Consider the following 18757-nt stretch of genomic DNA (forward strand, 5'->3'; position numbering starts at 1 on the left):
CTTGACTAGCCATCAGTTTTCTGGTGCAAGCCGACTTAATCAGAATCTGTGAGGTGGAACCTGGGAATCTACATTGTTAAAACCTACTTTGGGTCTTGTTAATCAGCCTGACTTAGGACCCACTGCTACTGTATCGGGTGCTTGCTCGGTACCCAAGCATCCTGTTTACCTCATCCTTCAAGGACCTTAAGAAGCTGTATCTCTGGTGGCAGTCTTCACAGTCTAGCCTCCAGTTAAGGGGGAACCAGAGGAGAGAGAGGCAGAGAGAAGAGGAGCAGCCAACCCTGCTAGGTGGGCCCTGACCCCTTAGGGGGCTGCATAGGCTGTGAAACAGATGAAGTGATCTTTGGAGGCAGCCAAGCGTGCCACCAGGATGTGAAAATATAAGTTCAAATCATGTACCTTGAGAGTTTACTGCTCTTCCTGGATGATTTATATGGTCAGTACTTTTACCCTTTCCTCTTTCCTATTCCCCTTGTTGTAAATCTCATTACTATTCATTGAGCCAGTGTAGATGTAAAAGGTAATTGTCAACCTTACCCACCTTGTTAAAAAGTTGAGGAGGAGCCAAGCACAGTGGCTCACTCCTGTAATCCCAGCACTTTGGGAGCCAAGGTGAGGGTGGGGAGATCACTTAAGCCAAGGAGTTCGAGACCAGCCTGGGCAACATAGTGCAACGCAGTCTCTACGTATAACAATTAGCTGGGCATGGTGGCTCACACCTGTAGTCTCAGCTACACAGGCGGCTGAGATGGAGGTTTGCTTGATCCCGGGAGGTGGAGGCTGCAGTGAGCTGTGATTGCGCCACTGTACTCCAGCCTGGACAACAGAGTGAGACCCTGTCTCAAATAAAAAGAAAATTTAAAAAAATGGGGGGGATGAGAGAATGTATATACCTAGCATTTTAAGATTACCAAATATATATATAATGGATTGTGAGAATACCATTAACATAGTTTTATTTTGCAGTTTTGTTGGTTTTTTTTTTAAAAAAAATGCTAAACACTTTTTAAAAACCAAAGCCTGTTAATATAGAAATGTCAGACAGTCTACAAAGTTATGTCAGTGTTGCTTCGCAGGCTGTTCTCTGGCCTGATTCCTTTGATGATGAGACCACTCAAACATTGTTGGGATAAGTTTTGCCATAGCCAAGGATCTGGAGCTTGCTAGAGAGATTATGCTACATATGAGTCAGAGTAGGCTAACTGCTACAGCGATCAGTGACTTAACACAATGGAAAGTTATTTTTTGCTCATGTATGTGTAGGACACTCAGAGAGTCTCACCCTCATAGCCTCATTAAACCTAATCACCTCCCAAAGGCCCCACTTCCCAATACCATAACATGGGGTGTTAGGACTTCAACATGTGAAGTGGAGGGGGACACACACATTCACTCCATAACAGCTTCTGTTCTTTTGTGTGTGTGGTTAAAAAAAAAAACATAACATACGGGCCAAGTGTGGTGGCTCATGCCTGTAATCCCAGCACTTTGGGAGACCGAGGTGGGCAGATCACGAGGTCAGGAGTTCAAGACCATCCTGGCCAACATGGTGAAACCCTGTCTCTACTAAAAATACAAAAATTAGCTGGACATGGTGGCATGTGCCTGTAGTCCCAGCTACTTGGGAGGCTGAGGCAGGAGAATTGCTTGAACCCTGGAGGTGGAGGTTGCAGTGAGCCGAGATCGCCCCATTGCATTCCAGCCTGGTGACAGAGCGAGACTCCATCTCAAAAAAAAAAAAAAAAATTGCCATCTTAGTAGTAGTAAGTATAAGTTGCTCTCTGGGCAGGCCATCTCTGAAAGAAAGTAGCAGCCCCAGTCAGGGGCTTATAGATATAACTTCCATTTTCTTGGGACAGAGTACCTGGGGGAAGTGGTGGCTGTGGGCACAGCTTTAATGGACTTAAATGTTCCTGCCTCCTGGCTCTGAAGAGAGCAGCAGATCTCCCAGCACAGTGCTTGAGCTCTACTAAGGGACACACTGCCTCCTCAAGTGAGTCCCTGACCCCCATACCTCCTGACCGGGAGATGCCTCCCAGCAGGGGTCGATAGACACCCCATACAGGAGAGCTCCGGCTGGCATCTGGTGGGTGCCCCTCTGGGATGAAGCTTCCAAAAGAAGGAACCGGCAGTGATCTTTGCTGTTCTGCAGCCTCTGCTGGTGGTACCCAGGCAAACAGGGTCTGGAGTGAACTTCCAACAACCTCTAGCAGACCTGCAGAAGAGGGCCTGACTGTTAGAAGGAAAACTAACAAACAGAAAGGAATAGCATCAACATCAACAAAAAGGATGTTTACACAGAAACCCCATCTGAAGGTCACTAACATCAAAGACCAAAGGTAGATAAATCCACGAAGATGAGGAAAAACCAGTGCAAAAAAGCTAAAAATTCCAAAAGCCAGAATGCCTCTTCTCCTCCAAAGGATCACAACTCCTTGCCAGCAAGGACACAAAACTAGATGGAGAATGAGTTTGACAAATTGACAGAAGTAGGCTTCAGAAGGTGAGTAATAACAAACTCCTCCAAGCTAAAGGAGCATGTTCTAACCCAATGCAAGGAAGCTAAGAACCTTGAAAAATGATTACAGGAACGACTAACTAGAATAACCATTTTAGAGAGGCACATAACCTGACAGAACTGAAGCATACACAAGTACGAATAGCCAAATCTATCAAGCAGAAGAAAGGATATCAGAGATTTAAGATCAAAGTAATGAAATAATAACGCGTGAAGGCAAGATTAGAGAAAAAAGAATGAAAAGGAACAAACAGAAGCCTCCAAGAAATATGGGACTATGTGAAAAGACCAAATCTACATTTAATTGGTGCACCTGAAAGTGACAGGGAGAATGGAACCAAGTTGGAAAACACTCTTCAGAATATTATCCAGGAGAAATTCCCCAACCTAGCAAGACAGGCCAGCATTCAAATTCAGGAAATACAGAGAACTCCACAAAGGTAGTTCTCAAGAAGAGCAACCCCAAGACACATAATCATCAGATTCACCAAGGTTGAAATGAAGAAAAAAATGTTAAAGGCAGCCAGAGAGAGAGCTTGGGTTACCCACAAAGCGAAGCCCATCAGACTAGCAGCCAGTCTCTCTGCAGAAACCCTACAAGCCAGAAGCAAGTGGGGGCCAAGATTCAACATTCTTGTTTTTGTTTTGTTTTGTTTTGTTTTGTTTGAGATGGAGTTTTGCTCTTGTTGCCCAAGCTGGAGTACAGTGGCGTGATCTCGGCTCACTGCAACCCCACCTTTCGGATTCAAATGATTCTCCTGCCTCAGTCTCCTGAGTAGCTGGGATTACAGACACGTGCCACCATGCCTGGCTAATTTTTGTATGTTTAGTAGAGACGAGGCTTCACCATGTTGGCCAGGTTGGTCTCGAACTTCTGACTTTAGGTGATCTGCCCACCCTGGCCTTCCAAAGTGCTGGGATTACAGGCATGAGCCACTGTGCCTGCATTCTTAAAGAATTTCTCCTGGATTTTTAAACCCAGAATTTCATATCCAGCAAAACTAAGCTTCATAAGCAAAGGAGAAATAAAATCCTTTACAGACAAGCAAATGCTGAGAGATTGTGTCACTACAAGGCCTGCCTTACAAGAGCTCCTGAAAGAAGTACTAAATATGGAAAGGAAAAACTGGTACCAGCCACTGCAAAAACATACCAAATTGTAAAGACCATTGACACTGTGAAGAAACTACATCAACTAATGGGCAAAATAACCAGTTAGCATCATAATAACAGGATCAAATTCACATATAATATTAATCTTAAATGTAAAAATGGGCTAAATGCCCAATTTAAAAGACACAGACTGGCAAATTGGATAAAGAGTCCAGATCCATCAGTATGCTGTATTCAGAAGACCTATCTTATGTGCAAAGACACACATAGGTTCAAAATAAAGGGATGGAGGAATATTTACCAAGCAAGTGAAAAGCAAAAAAAAAAAAAAAAAAGCAGGGGTTGCAACTCTAGTCTCTGATAAAACAGATTTTAAACCAACAAAGATCAAAAAAGACAAAGAAGGGCATTACATAATTGTAAAGGGATCAATGCAACAAGAAAAGCTAACCATCCTAAATACATATGCACCCAATACAGGAGCACCCAGATTCATAAAACAGGTCTTAGAGACCCGTAGAGACTTAGATTCCCACACAGTAATAGTGGGAGACTTTAACACCCCACTGTTCATATTAGACACATCAACGAAACAGATGATTGACAAGGATATTCAAGACTTAAACTCAGCTCTGGACCAAATGGACCTAATAGACATCTACAGAACTCTCCACCCCAAATCAACCGAATATACATTCTTCTCAGCATCGCATCTTACTTATTCTAAAATTGGCTACATAATTGGAAGTAAATCACTCCTCAGCAAATGCAAAAGAATGGAAATCATAACAAACAGTCTCTGAGACTACAGTACAACCAAATTATAACTCAGGATTAACTGAACTTACTCAAAACCACACAACTACATGGAAGTTGAACAACCTGCTCCTGAATGACTACTGGATAAATAACAAAATTAAGGCAGAAATAAATAGTTCTTTGAAACCAATGAGAACAAAGACACAATGTACCAGAATCTCTGAGACACAGCTAAAGCGGTGTTTAGAGGGAAATTTATACCAACTAAATGCCCACAGGAGAAAGCGCCTAAAATTGACATCCTAACATGACAAAAGAATTAGAGAAGCAAGAGCAAATATTCAAAAGCTAGCAGAAGACAAGAAATAACTAAGAGCAGAATTGAAGGAGATAGAGACACAAAAAACCCTTCAAAACAATAAATGAATCTAGGAGGTGGTTTTTTGAAAAGATTAACAAAATAGACTGCTAGCCAAACTAATAAAAGAGAGACGAATCAAATAGACACAATAAAAAATGATAAAAGGATTATCACCACTGATCTCACAGAAATACAAACTACTATCAGAGAATACTATAAACACCCCTATGCAAATAAATAGAAAATTTAGAAGAAATAGGTAAATTCCTGGGCACATACACTCTCTGAACACTAAACCAGGAAGAAGTCAAATCCCTGAATAGACCAATAACAAGTTCTGAAATTCAGGCAGTAGGTAATAGTGTACCAACCAAAAAAAGCCCAGGACCAGGTGGATTCACAGCCAAATTCTACCAGAGTTACAAAGAGCAGCTGGTACCATTCCTTCTGAAACTATTCCAAACAATAGAAAAAGAGGGACTCCTCCCTAACTCATTTTATGAGGCCAGCATCATCCTAACACCAAAACCTGGCAGAGACACAACAAGAAAAGAAAATTTCAGGCCAATATCCATGATGAACATCTGTGTGAAAATCCTCAATAAAATACTGGCAAACAGAATCCAGCAACACATCAAAAAGCTTATCCACCATGTTCAAGTCAGCTTCATCCCTAGGATGCAAGACTGGTTCTGCATACTCAAATCAATAAACATAATTCATCACATAAACAGAACCAAAGGTAAAAACCACATGATTATCTCAATAGATGCAGAAAAGGCCTTCAGTGAAATTCAACATCCTTCATGCTAAAAACTCTCAATAAACTAGGTATTGATGGAACGTATCTCAAAATAATAAGAGCTATTTATGACAAACCCACAGCCAATATCATACTGAATGGGCAAAAGCTGGAAGCATTCCGTTTGAAAACTGGCACAAGATAAGGATGCCCTCTCTCACCACTCCTGTATAACAGAGTATTGGAAGTTCTGGAGATAAATTTGGAAGTACCAGCATATAGGAGGTAATCAGAGCCATAAGTAAAGATGAGGATTATCTGGTAAAGGGAGTAATGGGAGACCTTCATAGGTCTCCCATTTAAATTTGTAGATAAATAAATGTAAAAGTGTAGCTTTTTTAAAAAGTGGAATGTTTTTACTTTTTGAAGTTAATGCAAAAGAAATATGTATCAGCATCCTTTTATGACAAAGCCTGTGAATGTAAAATAATTCTGAATTTCAGAAATACTGAAGTAAGTAAAGATTTATTTTTATTTATCATTTAAATTATGTACATTTATTAAGCATTTGCTATGTACCAGGCAATATGAGGATTATAACAATAAATCACAATCCCTCAAGAAGACCAGATTTAGTAGGAAAAAAACAGGCTGGGCACAGTGACTCACACTGGTCATCCCAGCACTTTGGGAGGCCAAGGGTTCTTGGAGCCAGGAGTTCAAGACCAGCCTGGGAAATATAGCAAGATTTCATCTCCACAAAAAGAAGTTTCTAAAATTCAGCTGGGTGTGGTGATGTACACCTGTAATCCTAGCTACTTGGGAGGTAAAGGCAGGAGGATCACTTGAACCCAGGAGTTTGAGGTTCTAGTGAGCCATAATCCACTGTGCTACAGCCTGGGCAACAGAGTGAGACCATGTCTCTTAAGAAAAAAAAAAAAAAAAAGGATACAAAGGAAGAAAAATAGTTGCCCAAAATACAAGGCAGAATTAGCAGTCTGGAAGTAAAAGAGCATTGATTTTGGAGCCCAGCGGATCTAGGTTTGAACCTCAGCTCTGCTGCTCTCAGTGTAACCTTGGGGAAGTTAATATTTCTGAACTTCTAGTTTCCTTATTTCTAAGTTTGTGGTAATAGCACCTACCCTTCAGGTTGCTATGATTAGGGATGATCTGTGTAAACCTAATGCAGTGCTTGCTTGATGTTAAATATGTAATTATTTTTATTAATATTATTAAAGAAGATAGAGTTTATATGGGATAGAAAAATGAGTTACTTTATTCATTCTTTCATTAGTTATGTAGTGAGCCACTACCGTGCACAGTGTACTTAGGATTATACTGTGTGTATATATTTGTGTTTGTTTTCTAAAGCCTCTTTGTTTTTTTTTTTAAAAAATACTTGTATCACGGGTCTGTACCCACCAGGTTTACGTATGGTCTTCCCCGTTTTCAAATGCCCAGAGACCACCCTGCCCCTCCTGGCACTGTCCTCATCTTCCTCCTTTGCTGCAGGGATCTGCCTGACTTATCTCTCATAATCTCCTCTTCCTCTGCCCACTCCTGTATTTTCCTTGCTGATATTTCTGCTGACTTCACCTCAGACAGCCTTTTTATTTTGCATACAAATTTTTGTTAGCTCCCCCGCCTCCACCTTTTTTTTTGAGATGGACTCTTGCTCTGCAAGTGCAGTGGCACAATCTTGGCTCACTACAACCTCCACCTCCCAGGCTCAAGTGATTCTCCCAACTCAGCCTCCCAAGCAGCTGGAAGCACAGATGTGGACCACCATGCCAGCTATTTTTTATAGTTTTAGTAGGGATGGGGGTTTCACCATGTTGCCCAGGCTGGTCTCAAACTCCTGAGCTCAGGTGATCCACCGGCATGATTCTTAAGCTTAAGCTTTTCTATTGGAAAAATTAATTCCCCCAGTTACCTCAGGAATAATCTATCACCTTCTTTCTGTCTTTGTTCATTTTTCTTCTCACATGTTGGAAAACTTCCCAATTATATCCCCTGGAGATCTCCTGGTGTCCCTGCAGAAGTTTCTCCCTGCTGATGCTAATGCTGATACTGATACCAGCATTCCTTGCACACTTACAATCGGCAGGCGCTTTGCTCCACCTCTACTTTCCCCAGCAGTTGTGCTGTAAACTAATTGGAGGCAGGGATCAGATGTATACCTTTGTGGATTCTCAGTACAGCTTTTTACACACGGGAAATGGCCTATGAATATTAGTTGATCAGAGAGAGGAAGAATGAACAATTCATTTGACCTAGCATTAAAAATAATTTTATAAAAATTATTTCACAAGCAATTGTATTTTGTTTCATTGCCAGTGTTGTGGACATTTTAAAAAAATAAATGCAAATAGTCTCAGTGTGGGTTAAATGTGCTTTCGTGGGTTACTTAGGAACCGCGTATTACATTGTTTTATAGCAAATTATATTCCAAGTTCTAAATAACTGTCTTTACAAAAGCCATTTTGACACATAAATTATAAGATGTGAACTGTCTGTTCAGAATTTTTTCTTGCCACTAATTTTTTAAAAAGAGAATTTAGTTTTTGGTAAAAATGCCTTGTTTATTTTTCTCTTATTTATTTAATGAGTGTCTTCTTGTGCCACTTGCCACAAATAAAGATTCTCAAACATTTTCAGCCTCAGGAAATGAAGTAACTGCTAGCTAGAAATAGATCGGGGATTAACAAGTGTAACACATGTTGCTGATGTCATAGGGCTGTGACTTCTGGGAGGCAGACATCCCACTATAACTAAAAATGGGCATCAAGTGCACAGCATACACATTTACAGATTCCAATTTTTACATTTGTTGTTTCCAATAAATATGCCACATTATTTTGAGTACTGGCCCATCATCAATTAGTTTAAAAACAATATCTAAGTGATGTCACATCCATCCCTATCCTGCCATGCTCTATTTAGGACTTCCCTGCCCCTCTATGGGACCATTGCACTAGAGCCCTACCCTGCCTCCTGTCCACAGTCCTTCCCTGTCCAACCCCCGCACCAACCCAGTCCTCATCAGACTTCTCTTCACAATGGTTCCCCAAAAACTCAGTGCCAAATCAATCCTTGTATTTTCTGATTTCTTTTACCTCCCTCTTTCTTTCTCTTTGTTTCTTTTGTGTTTAGAAAAATCAAAACAAAATGGGTGAATACACAGAAAGTTTTTGCTTTAACCACTCACTGTTCTACAAAGTCATCCTCACTGTCTACTCACACTCCCTCTGCAAATGCATCTTTCTCCACCTAAAAATGTCCAGATGTCTTGAAAGGCCCAGTTTAAAAGCTGCTTCACAATGCTTCTCTGTTCATCTTTTCTATCCACATAGATGAATATACATCATCCTTATTTCTCCTAGAAACTTCATTCTTTTAGAACTTCTGCCTTGTGTTACAGTACAGCTAGTAGACTGCAAGCCCCTTAAGAAGAGTTTGGTTTAATTTTGGACACTTCTTAGCACTTAGTAGAGGAGTCTGCTCATAGCAGGGGCATAAAAAGTGTTTATTGAATAGTTACTTTTGGGCCGGGCGCGGTGGCTCACGCCTGTAATCCCAGCACTTTGGGAGGCCGAGGCGGGTGGATTACAAGGTCAAGAGATCGAGACCATCCTGGTCAACATGGTGAAACCCCGTCTCTACTAAAAATACAAAAAATTAACTGGGCATGGTGGCGCGTGCCTGTAATCCCAGCTACTCAGGAGGCTGAGGCAGGAGAATTGCCTGAACCCAGAATGCAGAGGTTGCGGTGAGCCGAGATCACGCCATTGCACTCCAGCCTGGGTAACAAGAGGAAACTCCGTCTCAAAAAAAAAAAAAGAGTAGTTACTTTTTTGGTTTTTTGAGAGGGAAGTCTCTCTCTGTCACCAGGCTGGAGGGCAGTGGTGCCATCTCAACTCACTGCAACCTCTGCCTCCCAGGTTTAAGCAATTCTCCTGCCTCAGCGTCCCGAGTAGCTGGTACTACAGACACATGCCACTATGCCCCACTAATTCTTGTATTTTTAGTGGAGATGGGGTTTCACCATGTTGGCCAGGATGGTCTCGATCTCTTGACCTCATAATCCGCCTGCCTCAGCCTCCCAAAGTGCTGGGATTACAGGCATGAGCCACCGCGCCTGGTCTACCTCTCTTTAAGATAGTATAGCTTCAGTATACTTTGTTCAAAGTTGATGTTTGTGATATCTTCTTCTGTCATTCTACATTTTCTTTCACAGGAGTTCCTAGATTTTCAAGATGACAGAGCAGCCCCATTTTATTAACAGCTGTAATACTGCATTTTATCTGAACCTCACAGTCAGTAAATTGTACTGTCTCTCTTGGCAGCCTCGTGTGTAAGCTGAACACAAGGACTACCATCCTGGCAGCAACTAACCCCAAAGGCCAGTATGACCCCCAGGAGTCTGTGTCTGTGAACATTGCCCTCGGCAGCCCACTCTTAAGTCGATTTGACCTGATCCTGGTTTTGCTTGATACCAAGAATGAAGACTGGGATCGTATCATTTCCTCCTTTATCTTGGAAAATAAAGGTATGTGAAGACAGGCAAAGAATTCAAAGTAACAGAGATTAGCTGTAACTTAAAGAAATTTCCTTTCAAGAAAATTAAATAAATACCCAAGGTACACAATGTTAGTACCAGGCAATAGAGAAAGGCTTAGACAGAAAGCAGTGAGAGGACCCACTTACTGGGCCTCAGAATACTGAGTTGAAGGAAAAGGGTCTTTCTCTACCTGCCACTAATGAAACTAACATTGTTAAATATGTCCCTTATGATGAAAGGGGGCAACCTTATGATGTAGAATTACCACTCACCTCTTACATAAAGAAAACCAGAATGAATTATGAAACAAATCTCTAAATGTAGGCTTCTGTTCAAATTAGATTTACTCAGGCCAGGTATGGTGGCTTACCCCTATAATCCCAGCACTTTGGGAGGCTGAGGCAGGTGGATCACGTAGGTCAGGCATTCAAGACCAGCCTGGCCAACATGGTGAAACCCCATCTCTACTAAAATACAAAAATTAGGTGGGTGTGGTGGTGCACACCTGTAATCCCAGCTACTGCGGAGGCTGAGGCAGGAGAATTGCTTGATCCCATGAGGTGGAGGTTGCAATGAATGGAGATTGTGCCACTGCACTCCAGCTTGGGTGACAGAGCGAAACTCCATCTCAAAAAGAAAAATAGATTTACTCAAATATTATTGATTACTGGACAGACCAGAATTATTCTGAATAATTTTTAATAAAGGTAGGAAGCTTACCTTTGTTAAATTTAGATCATAAGACTGTTTTTTCTAAAATTGTATGCTCTACAGACAATAGGTCTAGATTTCAATAACCACAAAATGTGAAGATTATCTTTTAACAAATGAGTACCAGAACTTTATAAATACCCTTAAAATGAGATATTTGCTTGTCCTTAGAACTTACTGACCTAACACCTGATATATACAGGTTACCCAAGCAAATCAGAGAAGCTCTGGAGCATGGAAAAGATGAAAACCTATTTCTGCCTTATAAGGAATCTGCAGCCCACACTGTCTGATGCGGGCAATCAAGTTCTTCTCCGGTACTACCAGATGCAAAGGCAGAGTGATTCCCGGAACACTGCCCGGACCACCATTCGCCTATTGGAAAGCTTGATACGATTAGCAGAAGGTCTATTTCATTCAACAAATGATGCTTATATTGAATGCCCCCTGTGTGCAAGGCATGGGGCTTAGCACCATGGATTCAAAGATGAATGAGAATAACCCCCACTCTAAGGTGCTCAGTCACTTGAAAATAAAGGCTCTGAGCCAGGAGATCTGTGCTCATCTGGGGACAGATGATGAGTATTGACTAGAATATGGTGTCATTAAGAAAGAAGAATCTTTGTGCCATCTCAGGACCTCTTAGAACTTAATATACCATTCATTTAGAAAGCCTTATTTCTGATGTTTTGTTTCTCAGTGGCAGCTGTGTTAGCATTTTGAGTGGGACAGTTTCTTGTTTTGAATTGTTTCCCATATAGCATCGTTGGTTCTTTCTTATTAATTGCCAGTTGCAGTCTACCCCTGTCATTATAACAACGAATTTGACAATGCCATGTCCTGTCCCATTACATATGTACGTATAGCTAACATGCATCTTAATCCTTTTCTTATAACATTGGCTTTTACATTTTAGCTGTCTTTAAATAATTCTTAAAAAAGAATTTATATGAACTGAATAATAAAATAATACAAGCATAATAAAAAGTACTGTAAAACAAACGGACTTTCTTTTTTCAAGGATTTATAGCTAATATTAGGGCAAGAAATTTTTCAGAATTTAGAATTGCTTGTTTGGTAGCTTTGAAAAGCTCATAGACCATAGAAGTGCCAGAGATGAAAAATGAGTTTTAATTTTGTGTAGTTTTATAAAAGACTAGAAAGTGAGAACTGAAATTGCTGAATATTAAATATATGTTTCTATAGCCCCTTTCTTTGCTAGAGCCCAGAGTACTTTTCCAGATAAATATACAGAATTATGTGGGCTACACAGAAGGATTAGGCGTATTAAAGAAACAACCTTAAAGCTAGTTGAATGTTGACTTTTGTGCTTGTTCTGGTAAAATTATTTTGTTATGAGTAGCTCATTCATAGCATACACATGGCGAGTGCCGGGGTGGTGGGAGGTTAGATAGAGAATTACACTTCTCACCTCAAACGTTCCTAAAAAACAAACATGTTTTGTTTTCGTAGCTCACGCTCGCCTGATGTTTCGTGATACTGTGACTCTGGAAGATGCTATTACAGTGGTGTCAGTCATGGAGTCCTCAATGCAGGTAAGGGTATTTTGTGTACCTAATTTTTATCCTAATTACAAACTTACTTTTTTTTTTTTAAAAAAAGGGCACTTTATTAACATATAAAAAGTTATGAAAATGGACATATTCTAGTCCTAGTAATTCCTGGAAATTCCATACGAAACCATTTAAAAGAAGAGGAAACAGTGTCCTGGAGACATTTGTTGCATTGGTGGTGTTGCTTTTGCCCGTTGATGTAAAGTAGTGGGGCTCGATCCGTTTTCTCCTCAACACACCCTAGGGATGTTTGTAGTCCCACCAGTGACTGTATAGCTTCCTAGAGCTCTTGCCACCAAGAACTGGGGGAGTGAACTATAGAAAGTTGAAAAAGGCCCCCAAATGATTTTCATACCCAACATAGGGGTATAAAGGGTGGTGATCTTAGCCCCTGGGGACTGCTGGTCCCTAGAGTGTGCTTACCACTATGCAGGCTGGCCTGTAGTGACTCTCCTGGTATTTTCTCACCCCTTCAGGGAGGTGCACTGCTAGGAGGTGTGAATGCCCTCCACACTTCCTTTCCTGAAAACCCTGGGGAGCAGTACCAGATACAGTGTCAACTTATTCTGGAAAAGCTAGAGCTGCAGAGCCTCTTGAGTGAAGAGCTTAGAAGACTTGAAAGGTGAGGAATGAAAACCAAGAAAAGCATATAATGGAAAATCCTTGTTTGGCATTTAGTGAAACAAAGAAAGTGTGCTATGCATTAAGTGGAAAAATCTCTCTGTACTGTCTGTAGGGGATTGTTTCAGTTATCTACTGCTGTATAACCAACTGCTCCAAAATTCGGTGATTGCAAACACCACCCACACCAGCATTTTAGTGTTTACTTTTCTAGGTATCAGACATTCAGGCAGGCTCAGTGGGGATAGCTTTTCTTTGCTCCACATTTTGTTGACTGAGGTAACAACTCAGCAATGACAGAAGCAACATTTCAAAACTTAACCTTCCTAATGACTCCTAAAAATGTGGATAATAGGCTGGGCATGGTGGCTCACGCCTGTAATCCCAGCACTTTGGGAGGCTGAGGCAGGCAAATCACAAGGTCAAGAGATCGAGAGACCATCCTGGCCAACATGGTGAAACCCCGTCTCTACTAAAAATAGAAAGAACAATTAGCTGGGCATGGTAGCATGCTCTTGTAGTCCCAGTTACTCAGGAAACTGAGGCAGGAGAAGCACTTGAACCCAGGAGGCGGAGGTTGCAGTGAGTAGAGATTGCACCACTGTACTCCAGCCTGGCAACAGAGTAACACTCTGTCTTAAAAAAAAAATGTGAATAATAGAGAAGGAGGACACATGGAAGAAACCTGTCATGTCCGTTAGTGAGAACGTGGACTCTTTACCTAAAGAATTTCTGCCCAAACTTTAATGTTCGCATACTCCCCAAATATGTGGACTTCTAAAAACCTGGACTTTGAGTGTGAGCCTGAGAAATAGGAGTGAGGAATGGCAAGTTTATCCATTTTTGGTGTCTTTGTGATCAGTGTAAATGGCTTAGTTATTGACCCACAGCTTTTATTGGTGTTGGTCTCAAAGCCGGGATCTAGTGAATGAAGTACATGAGAAAGTACAGCAGCTGCAAAGAATTTGGGGACCACATTGAGATTGTTGACTATATTAAATAAAACCTTGAGAATTCTTCCTTCTCACAGCGGCCTTCTCTTTCTAATTTGTGAAATTTCAGCATGGCCTTCCTGGGGAAATGTGGGGATGGGCATTCTCCTGCTAATAGCCAGGTGCCAGACTACAGTAAACTTGAACTTAGTATGAAATTCACCCCTCTTTCTTTTGGTCTTCTGGATCATTTTATGATCCAGAGCATGGTGCCAAAATCAAAGTTATTCCTTTGGGTTGTTTATGGTTTGATGTAGCTGATTCTTTTCAAGCCACTCCTGGGCTTGGCTTTGCTTTTGGAGAGGCTGCTCATTTTGACTGATCCAAACTACCAGAAACTGACGTATGCTGGATTCAGGAAAGGAGAAAAAGTAAGGCTCAGAATCATTGTTATGTGTTAGAAAGATGGCAGTTGGACTTCCCAAATTTAAAATTACCCTCCTGGAGGGAAAGAAAGGAAAAAAGAAAGTATTCGACAATATAAAAGAAAGGATTCTGCCTTAAAATGTTCTTTTCTACTGATATTTATTTATAATGTAGAGTCGTATTCTGGTGTTGATCAACCTGAGAAAGCAACAAAACCAGGTACCTTGCAAATGAAAGTGAATTACTACCTCCAGCAATCTAATGCTAATCTTATCAAATGAGAAAAAATTCAACTAGCATATGGGTTTTTACTGTTTTGGAAGGAATTCTCTATTCCTTAAGGAGATAATTATAATGAAACCATTTATAGGTTTTTCATGTTTTACTTTCAGAAAATGCTTTATTCTGGTGACAGTATTACTCAAATAGTGGACATTCTATCCACCTTAAAACAGAGTGCAGGCCAGGCATGGTGGCTCACACCAGTAATCCTAGCACTTTGGGAGGCTGAGGTGGGCAGATCACTTGAGGTCAGGAGTTCAAGACCAGCCTGGCAAAATTGGTGAAACCCCATCTTTACTAAAAATATAAAAATTAGCTGAGTGTGTTGGCTGGTACCTGTAATTCCAGCTACTTGGGAGGCTGAGGCAGAGAGTCGCTTGAACCCGGGAGGTGGAGGTTGCAGTGATCTGAGATTGAGTGAAACTGTGTCTCAAAAAAAAAAAAAAAAAGAATTAGACTAAAATAGGGCTAACTCAGTCTACGCTAACTTATTCTCATCTTTCAGGACATTTTTCTGGAACTTTAACATTTGTCAATAGCTCTGACCTCAATTTGATGCTGAGACGTATACTAAGTAGTAGCAATTTTGAAAGCTATTTGCTTTTTTGTTTGGTTGTAACTCAAATTAGTAAAAATGAACCTGGATTTGTTTATTGATATTTTCAGATCTATGTTGAGGGATATAACCCAATATTTTTACAATAATTTGGGGGGCTTTTTTCTTATTATAAATGTAATGCATGTTCTCTATTTTGTTTTTTTAGAAGTACCAGTAATGAATTAATTAGAAAACAAAAATCACATGAAATCTTATTTCCCAGAGATTTATACCATTAACATTTTAATGTATTTAAATACATTTAAATTTAAGGTATTTTCTTATATTTTCTATGATTGCACATGAATTTTAGAATAACTTACTCATCTGCTTTCTGGTATAGTATCGTTTCAAAGTGAGAACATAGAAGAGGCATCATATTGTACTTTATAAGAAAAAGGCATTTCTAGGCTGTCAGGAAGGCCTTTCTAAAGGACCTACTTCTAGGGAACTACAATCCTTATTAGGAAGTCATCCTCCCTGATGACCAAAGGGAAATTTGAAATGGCAAATAAGAGATCTGGCAAGATGGCTGAATAGGAACAGCTGCAGTCTGCAGCTTCCAGTGAGACCACTACAGAAGGTGGGTGATTTCTGCATTTCCAACTGAGATACTCAGTTTATCTCATTGGGACTACTGGTTAGGCAGTGGGTGCAGCCTACAGAAGGTGCGAAGCAGGGTGGGGCATTGCCTCACCCGGGAGATGCAGGGAGCCAGGGGACCTCCCTCCCCCAGCCAAGGGAAGCACTGAGGGACTATGCTACCTAGCCTGGATACTATACTTTTCCCACAGTTTTTGCAATCCACGGATCAGGATATTACCTCATGGCCCTGGGTTTCAAGCACAAAACTGGGTGGCAGTTTGGGCAGATACTGAGCTAGCTGCAGGAGTTTTTTATGTACTTCAGTGGCACCTGGAACCCCGAGACAGAACCATTTGCTCCCCTGGAAAGGGGGCTGAAGCCAGGGAGCCAAGTGGTCTTGGTTGGCAGGTCCCACTCCCACAGAGCCCAGCAAGCTAAGAACCACTGGCTTAAAATTCTCACTGCCAGCACAGCAGTCTGAAGTTGACCTGGGATGATCGAGCTTATAGGGGGAGGGGTTTCAGCCATTACTGAGGCTTGAGTAGGTGATTTTCCCCTGACAGTGTTAAGGAGGCTGGGAGGTTTGGACTGGGTGGAATCTGTCACAGCACGGCTGTGGCCAGATTGCTTCTCTAGATTCCTCTTCATGGGCAGGGCATCTCTGAAAGAAAGAAGTCCCAGTCCAGGGCTTGCAGATAAAACTTCCATATTCCTGGGACAGAGCACCTGGGGGAAGGGGCAGCTGTGGTTTCAACAGACTTAAAATTTCTTGCCTGCCAGCTCTGAAGAGAGCAGCTGATTCTGACAATAAGGATTCTCCCAGTACAGCGCTTGAACTCTGCTAAGGGACAGACTGCCTCCTCAAGTGAGTCCCTGACCCCCATGCCTCCTGATGGGGAGACACCTCTGAACAGGGGTTGACAGACACCTCATACAGGCGAGCTCCAGCAGGTTACCGGCTGGTGCCTCTCTGGGACAAAGCTTCCAGAGGAAGGAGCAGGCAGCAATCTTTGCTGTTCTGCAGCCTCCACTGGTGATACCCAGGTGAACAGGGTCTGGAGTGGACCTCTAGCAAACTGCAGCAGACCTGCAGAAGAGGGGCCTGACTGTTAGAAGAAAAAGTAACAAACAGGAAGCAAAAACATCAACATCAACAAAAAGGGCCCACCACACAAAAACCCCATCCAAAGGTCATCATTTCAAAGATCAAAGGTAGATAAATCCACAAAGATGAGGAAAAAACAGCACAAAAATGCTGAAAATTCCAAAAACCAGAATGCCTCTTCTCCAGATGATCACAACTCCTCTCCAGCAAGGGCACAAAACTGGGTGGAGAATCAGATTAACGAATTGACTAAAGTGGGCTTCAGAAGGTGAATAACAAACTACTCTGAGCTAAAGGAGCATGTTCTAACCCAATGCAAGAATGCTAAGAACTTGATAAAAGATCATAGGAACTCCTAACTAGAATAACCAGTTTAGAGAGGAGCATAAATGACCTGATGGAGCTGAAAAAAACAGCACAAGAACTTTGTGGAGCATACACAAGTATCAGTAGCTGAATTGATCGGGTGGAAGAAAGGTTATCAGAGTTTGAAGATCAACTTACTGAAATAAGGCGTGAAGACAAGATTAGGAAAAAAAAGAATGAAAAGGAATGAACAAAGCCTCCAAGAAATATGGTACTGTGTGAAAAGACCAGACCTAACACTGATTGGTGTACCTGAAAGTGACGAGGAGTATCGAACCAGGTTGGAAAACACACTTCAGGATATTATTCAGGAGAACTTTCTCAACCTAGCAAGACAGGCCAACATTCAAATTCAGGAAATGCAGAGAACACCACTAATATACTCCTCAAGAAGGGCAACCATTCAGAACATAGGCATGGGCAAAGACTTTATGACCACAACACCAAAAGCAATGGTAACAAAAGCCAAAATTGACAAATGGGATCTAATTAAACTAAAGAGCTTCTACTCAGCAAAAGAAACTATCATCAAAGTGAACAGGCAACCTACAGAATGGGAGAAAATATTTGCAAATCTATCCATATGACAAAGGGCTAATATCTAGAATCTACAAGGAACTTAAACAAATTTACAAGAAAAAATAAAACCCCGTCTAAAAGTGGGTAAAGGATATGAACAGGCACTTGACAAAAGAAGATATTCATGCAGCCAAGAAACATATGAAAATAAGCTCATCATCACTGGTCATTAGAGAAATGCAAATCAAAACCACAATGAGATACCACCTCATGCCAGTTAAAATGATGATCATTAAAAAGTCAGGAAACAACAGATGCTGGCTAGGCTGTAGAGAAATAGGAACACTTCTACATTGTTGGTGGGAGTGTAAATTAGTTAAGACAGTGTGGTGATTCCTCAGGTATCTAGAACCAGAAATACCATTAGACCCAACAATCCCATTACTAGGTATATACCCAAAGGATTATAAATCATTCTTCTATAAAGTCACATGCACATGTATGTTTATTGCAGTTCTATTTACAAAAGCAAAGACTTAGAACCAACCCAAGTGCCCATCCATGATAGACCGGATAAAGAAAATGTGGCACATATACACCATTGAATACTATGCAGCCATAAAACACGATGAGTTCATGCCCTTTGCAGGGACATGGATGAAGCTGGAAACAATAATTCTCAGCAAACTAACAAAGGAACAGAAAACCAAACACCACATGTTCTCACTCATAAGTGGGAGTTGAACAGTGAGAACACACGGACTCAGGGAGGGGAACATTACACACCAGGGCCTGTCGGGGGTCAGGGGCAAGGGGAGGGAGAGCATTAGGACATATACATAATCCATGTGGGGCTTAAAACCTAGATGAGAGGTTGATAGGTGCAGCATACCACCATGGCACATGTATACCTATGTAACAAACCTGCACGTTCTGCACATGTACCCCAGAACTTAAAGTAAATAGAAAAAAGAAAGTTGT

At 41.2% G+C, this 18757-nt stretch overlaps 1 protein-coding gene across 10 annotated transcripts in view; it reads left to right on the plus strand.

Moving 5' to 3' along the window:
* MCM9 (minichromosome maintenance 9 homologous recombination repair factor) overlaps positions 1 to 18757 on the plus strand; it is a 323915-nt gene that overhangs the window by 112522 nt on the left and 192636 nt on the right. For 8 of the 10 annotated variants that reach the window (XM_012450079.2, XM_064360752.1, XM_064360754.1 and 5 more), the window contains 4 exons: positions 9843 to 10045; positions 10971 to 11174; positions 12242 to 12324; positions 12819 to 12964. In XM_012450079.2, the coding sequence (XP_012305502.1) occupies positions 9843 to 10045; positions 10971 to 11174; positions 12242 to 12324; positions 12819 to 12964 (636 nt within the window). Of the gene's footprint in view, positions 1 to 9842; positions 10046 to 10970; positions 11283 to 12241; positions 12325 to 12818; positions 12965 to 18757 lie in introns of those variants that run through there. The other 2 variants (XM_064360749.1, XM_064360755.1) reach the window with 2 other exon arrangements.

The sequence above is a fragment of the Aotus nancymaae genome, unplaced genomic scaffold (assembly GCF_030222135.1).
Source record: "Aotus nancymaae isolate 86718 unplaced genomic scaffold, 86718_ANA_hifiasm-v0.15.2.pri h1tg000040l, whole genome shotgun sequence".
Taxonomy (NCBI): Eukaryota; Metazoa; Chordata; class Mammalia; order Primates; family Aotidae; genus Aotus; species Aotus nancymaae.